Source organism: Chrysochloris asiatica, unplaced genomic scaffold, assembly GCF_000296735.1.
Source record: "Chrysochloris asiatica unplaced genomic scaffold, ChrAsi1.0 scaffold00137, whole genome shotgun sequence".
Taxonomy (NCBI): Eukaryota; Metazoa; Chordata; class Mammalia; order Afrosoricida; family Chrysochloridae; genus Chrysochloris; species Chrysochloris asiatica.
The window spans coordinates 4185560-4197517 of record NW_006408655.1 but is presented as its reverse complement, the minus strand read 5'-3'; the positions used below and the strand labels follow the sequence as shown (position 1 = coordinate 4197517).

The following is an 11958-nucleotide window of genomic DNA, read 5'->3' as shown; positions in this document are numbered from 1 at the left end:
GTATTTAACAACAACATAGTGTTTTTCCAGTTAATATAAAGCTATTATAAAGGAACTCATGAACTTATCATTTTTCCTGAATTGCCACACTATCCCACCACATGGTTGCTGGAATTAAATGGTTTTCCTACCCTTTTCTGGGAAGATTATTTCCAAAAAAAAAAAAACACCAAACCCACTGTTATGAAGTCAATGCCTACTTATAGCAACCCTATACAAGGTTTCTGAGATCTTTCTAGGAGCAGACAACCTCATCTTTCTCCCGTGAAGCAGCTGGTGGGTTTGAATCGCCAGTCCTAGGCTTATTATCCCAAAGTTCCACTAAAGGGCTCTAGGGTAATTGAGTGGTCGTTGTTGTTATGAGATACAATCTACCAACTCATGGTGACCTTATGCACGACAAAGAGAAACTCTGCCAAGTCCTTTGCCAACCTCATACATAATCTTTGCTACACTGGGGCCAATTGCTGCCGCCACTGTGCAAATCCATCTCATCGAAGGCCTTTCCCTTTTTCGCTGAATGTCCACTTTTCCAAGCATGGTGCCCTTTTCCAGGGTTTGTTCCCTTCTGATAATATGTACAAAGTATGAGAGACAAAGTATAGTCATCCTGACTTCTAAGAGGCACTCTGGCTGTATTTCTTCCAAAATAGATTTGTTCTTTTGTTGGTCCATGGTACACTTAATATTCTTCTCCAACACCATAACTCAAATGTATTGCTTTGTCTATGGTCTTCCTTATTCATTGTCCAACTTTCACATACTTATGAGGCTATTATAAATAACATGGTATAGATCAGGCATACCTTAGCCCTCAAATTGACAACTTTGCTCTTGAACATTTTAATGAAGTCTTATGTAGCAGATTTGCCTAATGCAATACATCATTTGATTTCTTGGCTGCTGTTTCCATGAATGTTGATGGTTGTTCCAAGCAAAATGAAGTCTTTGACAATTTCAGTCTTCATTCATTGACTTTGATGTATTTCTTGACCCAGTTGTGAGGATTTTGTTTTCTTCACCTTGAGGTACAACCCAAACCTAAGGCTGTAGTCTTTAATTTTCATCAGTAAGTACTTCAAGTCCTCTTCAATTGCAGCAAGGAAGGCTGTATCATCTGCATATGGCAGGTTGTTATTGTAGTCTCAGAATCTTCCTTGAATTCTGATGCCATGTTTTGTTTTGTTTTGTTTTCATATAATCTCCTTTTCTAATTATCTGCTCAGCCTACGGATTGAATAAGTATGGTAAAAGGATATAACCCTGGCACACACCTCTCCTAATTTTAAAACATTCAGTGTTGACATGTTCTGTTTGAACAACTGCCTCTTTATCTATGTACAGATTCCTCATGGGCACAATTAAGTGTTCTGGAATACACATTCTCCAAACTATTGTCTAAAACTTGTCTTGAGCCACACAATTGAAAACCTTTACAAAGTCAACAAAGCACAGGTACACATCTTTGTCGTATTCTCTGCTTTCAGCCAAGATCCATCTGTCATTGGCAATGATATTCCTTGTTCCACGTCCTTGTTTGAATCCTGCTTGAACCTCTGGCAGCTCTCTGTGAATGTACTGTTGTAGGTGCTTTTGAATTATCTTAAGCAAAATTTTATTTACATGTGATATCAATGATATTGTCTGATGATTTCCATATTCCATTGGGTCACCTCTTTTTGGAACAGGCACAAATATGGAATTCTTCCATTCAGTTGGACAAGTAGTTGTCTTCCAAATTTCTTGACATAGATGAGTGTGTGCCTCCATTGCTGCATCAGTTTGTTGAAAGATTTCAATTTGTATTCCAACAATTTCTGCAGTTTTGTTGTTTTCCAATGCCTTCAGTGCACCTTAGATATCTTCCTTCAGTATCAGTAGCAGTGGTTCTTGACCACATGCTACCTATTGAAATGGTTGAACATCAAAAATTTCTTTTTGGGTAGAATCTCCAGTGAGTAGTATTCAATCTGACTAGGTGGGGTTGATGCAATGAAATGCAGACGGGTCTCTTGTGATACAATAGTGAATAATTGTTATCAGGACTGGTTGTGAGGGTTGGAAATGTAAAGGTAGATGTTTTGTAGTAAGGAGGGGAGTGATTAACTTTTCAGTCTAGGAGTGGAGGTCCCTAGGACCATCAAGGGAGAAGAGCAGAGAGCGGGACCCTACCCAGAGAAGCAGTGATGCCTGAAATTGAGCCAGAGATGATGACGTGGAGCAATGGAGCAGCTGGAGACTTTGGATCCAGAGAGGGAGAGCAACTGTGTGCTGAAGACCTGGCGATTATGGGGTAGGATTGCATGGAGGGGATTGTAACCATGGCAATGAGACGATATACAATAGAATGAATGTAAAACCAATGTTCTCCCATGTAAACTATCATATAATTCACAATAAAACATTTTTTTTTTAAATTTCTTTTTGGTACAGTGACTGTGTATTCCTTCCATCTTCTTCAGATATTTTCTGCATCATTCATATAGAATCCTTCAATGTTTCAAGTTGACACCTAATTTTTTGCCTTCAGTTCCTTCAGCCTGACAAATGCCCAGTGTGTTATTCCCTTTAGGTTTTCTAACTCCAGATCTTTGCAAATTTCATTATAATATTTGAAGCTTGTCTTCTCAAGCTGCCCTATGAAATTTTCTATTCAACTCCTTTACCTCCTCATTTCTCCCATGTGCTTTAGCACCCCTACATTGGAGAGCAACTTTCAGAGTCTCTTCTAACATCCATTTTGGTCTTTTCTTTTTTTCTTTCTTATCTTTGTAATGACATTTTGCTTTCTTTCTGTATGAGATTTTTGATGCCATCCCCCAACACACTCTTCTGGTCTTCAGTCATTAGTGTCTTATTCATGATTCTATGCCATATCAGGGTTGTGGTTATTGATAAGAATGATACATTATTCTTTGCTATTTAAGGGACCCTGGTGGTGCACTGGTAAGTGACCAGCTGCTATTGGAAAGATGTGTGGCTTGAATCCATCAGACTGTTTCTCAAGAGAAAGATACGGCTGTAAGATTTAAAGCCTTAGAAACCTAATGGGGCAATTCTACTCTGTTCTGTCAGGTAGGTAGGTAGGAGGTGAAATCACCTGATGGCAAATGTTTTTGATGTGCAATTTATGAGTTGTCAAAATATTTTTTCTAGACAGAGTTTATGTTTATAATGTTATCATCTGTGTTTGTGTGTACATTGATACTTTATGACTTCCTTGGTGTTGTTAAGTGCAGTAGAGTAAGTTTTAGCTCAGAGTGACTCTGTCTAGGTTTTCTTATGAGCAGTTTGTGGGTATGAACTGCCAATACTGTGGCTAACAGTACTAATTCCACAGCGCCACACCAGGCCTTCTTTAAACTGCAGTAAATACCCAGACCAGCTATAACTTATAGAGGCAGTATGTCATTTAAAACTTTGAGTGCTTTAATACATTATCTTAGAAGAAACTTCCATAAAATGTTGAATTTCCCATCTTTAAACACTCTGTCTATGATTCTATCCAATTAAAGTTGAAAATATTTTAGCAAGTCATTATGGCATAGAGAGGACTTTGTGAAGAGCCTTACAGTATTCAAAAGTGCTTCAATCATTTAATAAAACACAATCAATTACTCAACCTTTTGTATGCTAGGAACTCAATGTTCCTATTAGTCAGTGTGCAGAAGATATTTCAGTAAGTTAAAGCACTTGAATTCTTGAGTATTAATTTTTATGACAATTTTAAAAATTAAATACTTTTCTTAGATATTTATTTAATTGTTCACTAACTACTGAGGCTCTACTGTGTGCCAGGCACTGAAGAAAAAAATGATTTATTAAACACAGATACAGATCTTCCTTTGAATGAATCAGGAACATGGTTGCAGTGATATATACGAGGATGCTTCAAAAAGTTTGTGGAAATACTGAATTAAAAAATGAATTTTTCTACATATCTTTTGAAGTTCTAATTTAAAAAGAAAAATCATTCAGATAAATGCAAAATTCAAATACTAAGAGCCACTGAGGAACATGCAGTCCTGGTGTAGCATTGCAGGATAATACACTGAACTTCAAGGTTGGGAGTTCAAACTCACCAGCTGTTCCTTGGAAACCCTATGAGTTGAAACTTACTCAACTATACTTAACAACAACAAAAATCAAAGAACATGGTGCTATGAGAGAATATAATGGATGTGGGAAGACTGGCTTAGTACATTTTAAGATTCTGATGATAGCAATATACAAATTTTGCCTATGAGAATTCTGCACCCATAATAAAATGTTCCCAACATTCCCTAGTAAGTGACAGAGCTTGTAAGATAATCCATTTGTATAAAATCCTTTCCTATTTTCTTAGGGTGCATTCCTAATGTGATTCAGTATTCCAGCTGCTTCTTGGAAACCTTATACAGGGTCACACAATGAGTTGTAACCACATCAATAATACTAAACAACAACAAAAATTTTCTGCCTATAATTTTGTCATAAGTGTACCTATTCATTACTTGAACAATCTTAGATCTAAGCACTTCATAAATTAAAAACAACAATAAAGCAGAGGATGAGAGACTATAACAGGTACAAAATAACAGGGAGAAATTATTGTATTTACAGACTCTGGGTGGCACAAACAGTTAAGTGCTCAACTACTAGCTAAAGGTTAATAGTGTGATCCCACCTCGAGATATCAAAGAAGATATGCTTCCCAAAAGTCACAGCCTTGAAAATCCTATGGAACAGGTCTACTCTACACCAATGGGGTCCCTGTGAGTTGTAATTGACTCAACAGCAACTTACAACTGCAACAACAAATGTCAGATCCCATGTTGCTATCATTTAAATAGTTTTTTTATTTTTCAGAACACATGAAATTTATTTCCCAGAGTATTTATAACTATCTTTAATTTTCTTCTTCCTGTGCTAGCTTAACCTATATAAAATGGCTTCATCACACTGGTCTAAAGATTACTTTTAGAAAAAATGATGACATCCTCCCAAGGTTGTTGCCACTACCAAATCTGTACAGCCCAGTAGTCAAAATCTTCCTTACAAGTCAAGAGTTTGGTGCACGTCAAATGCTTCTATTATTTTAAGAGATGTAATGGTCACTTATGCACATAAATACCAATTTTATGTTATGAAAAGTTATCAGAAATTTGATTATTAATTAATTTTTCCTAAGCAAACTCTTCTCTACTTATAATATAGTTTCTTTACTAAGCTTATAGCCTTCACGAAATTGCAAAAATGAAAATAAGTGCCTGTAAGAGCTAAAATATCTTCTTTGGATTTTAATAGTAGTTTGTGATATGATTTAGATTTTCTCTATTTTATATATCCTCAAAGGAAAGAGCACGAACAGTCTGCTGTCAGTATACTTGATGAATCTTTGCAGGCTCTGTTTTATATTTTAAAGTCAGTGAAAATAATTCTTAAGAGAACTGTAACAAAATTATTACTTGCATTTTTTAATAGGAAAGACTTATTACAAATACCATCACATAAATGTGTTTCTTTGTTCATGATGCTGTCTATAGTAACTCATTTATTATAAGTTAGTTGTTAAGTGTTGTCAGGTTGGTTTTGATTCATACGGTTTCCAAAGAGCAACTGGTGGTTTAGAACCACGAACCTTGTAGTGAGCAGTCCAGTGCTTAACCCAGCAGTGCTATACCAGGACTCTCATTTATTACACTACAGACTAATTCCATGTTAATAAACACCTGTTGGATAAATGAGTGAATGAATGAATGGCATATGACCATGAATTTTACTCCACATATTAACAGTTCCAGTATAACACTTGTCACCTTAGGGCATTTGCATCAAGCAGTTTACAAATTCAATCTACCAAAAAAATAAAAAATAAAATAAAATAAAATAAATAAAAATTCCAGTTTACAAAATAATATGAATTTGACATTTAAAAGTATACCAAAACCCAAAATCTATTCAGTAAATCTTATTCAGTGGATTCTGACTCATAATGACACTATAAAATAGGTTAGACTGGCCCATAGGGTTTCCAAGGCTTGAATTTTTATGGCGGAGTCTTGGTGTAGGTATGATAAGCACTGAACTGCTAACTGCAATGTCAGCATTCAAACCCACTAATTACTCCTCAGAAACACTACACAAGGTTGCCATGAGTCAGAACTGACTCAACAGCACTTAAGAATAACAATCATCAAGGAACCTGACTGCCACATCTTTCTCCCAAGAAGTGGCTTGTGAGTTTCAACCACTGACCTTCTGGTTAGCAGCTGAGCACTTTAACCACTGTGCCACCAGGACTCCTTTAAAAGCACACTCCCCCAGAGTAATTAATCTTATAGTCCAGATACAGAGGACCCTAGGACCATCAAGGGAGAAGAGCACAAGCAGAATACAGGATCTTATCCAGAGAAACAGTGATACCAGAGATGGAGGCAGAGATGGGGACATGAGAGGGGGAGCAGCTGAGGACTCTAGATTCATGGAAAGAGAGGGACTGAAAGCTGGAGGCCAGGAGGCAGACTTGCAGAATGTGCCTTTGGTGGTATAAATTATTATATGTGCCTGAGTGGTTAAAAAAAAAAAAAGGGAGGGGGCTAAAATGAATTGAGAGAAACATTGTTAACTGATGGTACATGGAGATTATAATCATTGTAATGAAACAAAATGCATGATTTGTTGAATGTAGAACTGATGATCTGCCCTGTAAACTTTCTCTCAATTTACAATAAAAACTTAAAAATAAATAAATAAATATATAAATAAAGAGAATATGGGGGAAAAAAAAGTACACTATCCCACATTCACCCCCACACCCCCCAAAATCACCCACTGCTGTGGAGTTGATTCTGACTTGTAAGGGTCCTATAGGATACAGCAGAACTCTTCCACCATTGGATTTCAGAGGGTGGTCATCCATAGGGGAGCAGATTACCTCCTATAGTCTTTATTTATTTTTGTTTTTTAAAGAAAAAGGCTAAGCAATACATACCATTATCAAAATATCTGACTGTTGAATTTCTGGACACACTGGGATCAAAATTTGCCATTAAAGGTGCTATGTACTGCGTGGCTGTTAACATTCGATGTACAACTTCTCCAGTGTATATAAAACCTGTAATTAGAAAAATTGGAATTATGTTAAGGAACGAAGTCTAGATAACATTGTAATTAAAATTCTTCCAACTTACTTACACAGTCATACTTTGAAAATAACATAATAGGCAGGAAAAGGTTGAACAAAAGTTGTTTCTGGAGCAAATAGATTCTCATGATTTTGTAGTGACTTGTAAATCAGTTATCTATACAATGCAGATTTTAACTGTGGGAAAGGGCTTGAGTACTTTAAAAAGATTATTAAGCTGAGAAATGTATATACAGTGTAACAACCAACTCAAGTATTCAATTTGCCATTATTAGCATCTTGTTATTTTAACATGAATCTAACATAGATGACCTTTTTACAAATGAATTCATTTTCTTGAGATTTATTTGCAGTTTCTTGTACTGCAATTTCAGGTTAGAAGATTCTGGAAACCACACAAGCATACCTTTAATACGAAAATACAGAAAATATGTTGATCCTTTTCTGGAAAGTTGAAATGAGGCCAAACAGCCAGGGAGAAATTTGAACATGTCTCATATTGAAGCTTTTATAATATTTGCACCGTTTACAAGAAGATAAAGTCTTTGTTAGCAGAAAAGAGGCCAAAACACTGATAATGCCTCTCTAGCAAGACAACCATGTTGTTGTTGTTGTTGTTGTTAAGTGCAGTTGAGTTGGTTCCGACCCATAGCGACCGTGAGCAGGGTTTCCGAGGCTGTAAATCTTTACGGGAGCAGAAAGCCTCATCTTTCCCCTGCAAAGCAACTGGTAGTTTTGAACTGCTGACCTTGTGGTTCGCAGCCCGATTCATAACCGCTACACTACCAGAGCTCCTTGGGATTATGGGAATGTGTTTACTATGAAAGACTTCATCTTTGAATTAACTTTTGGTAGTTTCTATGCTACAACCTTAACCAACTTTCAATTATTCACACTGGGTTTATTTCCTTTGCAGATTAGCCATGAAAAACTGTTAATCCTTTGCTGTTTCTTGCCTCCATGATTTCTAGTTGCCTGAAGAGATAACCAGTTCAATAACTTTAATTATAACTATCAACTTAACATATGCATAATTAAATGCATAAATGCAAATGAACACACACATCCAAAGAAAATTTTTATAACATCATATTATTTGGGCAATCACGAGTGACCTAAGTGTCTAAGAGTACTATAGTTTTTTTGTTTTGTTTTGTTTTTCTGCGTTCACAAGCATTAATTCAAACAAGGAAGCTTAAAAAGAAAAAAAATAATAATAAATTAAAAACTCTTACATGATGTTGCAGTATTCAACCATGACAAGTGTTAATATTTTATTATTCCACTTCATGAGTTGAATAAAGCCTTTTGTTGGCAAACTGTGTTATTTATTGTTACAAATTCTAAATTTTGATTTGTAATTAAAGGCTGTTGCTCTTAAGTGCCATCAAGTCAATTCTAATTCATAGCAACCCTGGGTAGAGTTTTCCAAGGAGTGACTGGTGGGTTTGAACCGCTGACCTGACAAGTTAGCAGTCCTCTGATTTTTGTATAATGCTACACCAAACTATAAAATTTGTGCTTATTTAGTTCTGTCTTTCTAGCAATGCCTTTTGTGTGACTTCATTTTATTTAGTTTGTAAAAGGTATTAACTGAACTCTAACTCTACAAGTTCAGAGTCTGATTTTGAAGAAGTAAAATTTCAGCATGTATTTAAACCACTGGTTCTTCTATGTCATTCGTTAAGTGGTGTCCTTCAGAAGAAATTTCTCCTATTTCTTAAGAAATTTTTGTACATTTTTATAATTTCATATAGCCCAAACGTCCTAAAAGACATTATGGTGATAAGGTTGCTATTTTAATTTATTTCCCACCAGTACAAGATTTTCATAGTCTCATTCTTAATATTTAAAGTGCTATGTTGTTGTTGTTAAGTACCATGGAGTCAATTCTGACACATAGCGACCCTGTACAAGGTTTCCGAGGCTGTAAATCTTTACGGGAGCAGAAAGTCTCATCTTTCTCCCATGGAACCGCTGGTAGTTTCAAACTGCTGACCTTGAGGTTGGCAGCCTGACTCGTAACCACTATGCTACCAGAGCTCCTTTTAGCATCATATGTTAAAAACTGTTAACCTTGCGGTTAGCAGCCCAGTGCTTAACCTACTGTGTCACCATGACCCCACAAAATGAAGACTAATGATTTTTTTCAAGGTCTCCAATTTACTTTTTATCGTGTCTCCTCATCAGAATGCATTTATATTTTCACCACTAAACTGCACAAAATTCTATAGAGAAAATCTTTGATGGAGGAGATTGAATTATATTCTGAAAGCGATTTTTGTTAAACAACTCCAGGTAGCCATTTCCCTACTCTATATTCTACTTGTACTAGTTGAAGTACAATATATGTATTCCACAAGGAGCTCTGGTAGCGTAGTGGTTACGAATCGGGCTGCGAACCTTAAGGTCAGCGGTTCGAAACTACCAGCCGCTCCGCGGGAGAAAGATGAGGCTTTCTACTCCCGTAAAGATTTACACCCTCGGAAACCCTGTACAGGGTCGCTATGGGTCAGACCCGACTCGATGGCACTTAACAACAACATATGTATTCCACATATGTTCAGAAAGAATAAAAAGAGCAATCAAAGTAGAAAGATAATTTCAAATCAATATAAAATGAATTCTCTGTAACAACTTCATAAGAAAGCAGCAACACTTTCTAGAAAAGCCGGAACAAAATGCAAGAGCACTGATTACTTCACATATATAATTATTTCTCTTACTATTTAAAACAAGTAACATATATATACTTGCCCCTGGATATTTCTACAGAGATTTGGCAAGAAGTTACTCTCCACGCAACATAACCCAACTTTCAAATCAGAAGAATTAGCAATTGCTGTTTCTTTCCTCAGGATAGAATTTTCCAGCAAAATTTCAAGGCAGAATTTCATTTTCCCCCGAAAAGAACTAAGTAAAAATATATAAACCCTATGGTTATAATTCTTGATTCTCTAACATTATCACATTAACATACACTACAATTACTAACTCTGTAAGGACTAAAGTAGCTGCAACTACTATTAAAATGAGAATAATCACTACAATCTGTTAACACATCTGTCACTATGTTATTACTACTTTCCACTACTACTAGGAGTCCTGGTGTGGCTCTGTGGGCTAATGCATCAGACTGCAAAACCGTCTGAACTGCAAGCTCAGTAGTTCACGCTCACCAGCTACTCCTTGGAAACCCTATATAGGGTCACTATGGTTGGAATCAACTTGACTGCACTTAACAACAACAACTAAAAAATACCACCAACAAAGCTACAAGAATTAATGTGGGGGAGAAAAGGTGGAAAATGCAATTAATTTGAAAAATGAGTTCAATTTTGCTAATTCAGAGAATAACTGCTTAGCTATCCCCCATCATATTGAAAACAACTCCTACCAAATGTCAAGTTAGTTTTTAGTGACCAAGATTTAAAATGCTTATTATAACAATGAGATCTACCTTTCTGTTGCTGTTGTTGCTGTTCAGGTATAGAATTGATTCTGACTCAAAATATTAACTGGGTCTGAAACAACCACACAGTTGTTGCTATGTATGAGCCCACTGTTGACGTCATTGTGTCAATCCATCACATTGACTCTCTGTATTATCAAGCATGATGCCCTTCTCTAGGGACTGGTCCCGCCTAATTACATGTCCGAAGTGCCTAAAACAAAGTGTCACCATTCTCCCTTCTAAGGCACATTCTGACTGTGCTCCTTCCAAGATACAATAGTTTGTTTCCTGGAAGTCCATGGTATATTTAGTATTCTTCACCAAACACCATAGTTCAAATGCATCAATGCATTTTTCATTGTCCAGCTTTAGCAAGCATCTGAAGCTAATGAAAATACCATGGCTTTCATCAGGCATACCTTAATCCACAAACTAACATCTTTGCTTTCAAACATTTTAAGCAGGCCTTTTTTGCAGCAGATTTGCCCAATAAAATGTGTCTTTTGATTTCTTGACAGCTGCTTCAGTGGGCATTACATGTGGATCCAAGTAAAAGGAAACCCTTGACTTCAATCTTTTCTCCATTTACTATGTGTGGCTATTTGGTCCAGTTGTGAGGATTTTTGTTTTCTTTATGTTGACGTCTGTAGTCTTTGATTTTCATCAGTAAGTACTTTAGAAGTCTTCTTCTGTTTCAGCATGCAAAGCTGTAACATGTGCATATCACAGGTTGTTACAGAGTCTTCCTCCAATCCAGATGCCACGTTCTCGTTTTTAGAGTACAAATTCTCAGATTATTTGCTCAGCATAGAGGTTGAATAAGTAAGGTGAAAGGATATAACCCTGGGGCACAACTTTCCTGACTCAAAATCATGCAGTATCCCCTTGTTCTTTTCTAATGATTGTTTATTCCTCTGTGTACAGGATCTGTATGAGCACAAATAATTGTTCTGGAATTCCCATTCTTTGCTATGTCGCCCATGAATTGTTATAATCTACATAGTTGAATGCCTTTGCATAGTCAGTAACATGCAAATATCTTTCTGATATTCTCTGCTTTCAGTGAAGATCTCTTCTAGTTGTTGGCCAGGTAGCTGGCATCTACATTTCTTGACAAAACAAAGTAGCACTTCTAGTGTTGCATTGATTTGTTGAAACATCTCAATAGATAATCTGTCAATTCTGGAATCCTTGGTGTTTTTGTCAGTTTTTTCAGTGCAGCTTGTGCTTCTTCCTTCAATAACATTAATTCTTGATTATATGCTACCCCCTAAAATCGCTGAATGTGGGATCAATGTCGACTCTGTATTCTCTCCATCTTCTTTTGGTGCTTCTGGGCCATCCAGCATTGTGTCCATATCCTTCAATACTACAATTT

At 36.4% G+C, this 11958-nt stretch overlaps 1 protein-coding gene across 2 annotated transcripts in view; it reads right to left on the bottom strand.

The window, feature by feature from the left end:
• Positions 1-11958, bottom strand: part of PLXDC2 (plexin domain containing 2) — a 613486-nt gene that overhangs the window by 167522 nt on the left and 434006 nt on the right. For both annotated transcript variants that reach the window (XM_006869892.1, XM_006869891.1), the window contains one exon: positions 6974-7096. In XM_006869892.1, coding sequence (XP_006869954.1) covers positions 6974-7096 — 123 coding nt within the window. The remainder of the gene's footprint in view (positions 1-6973; positions 7097-11958) is intronic.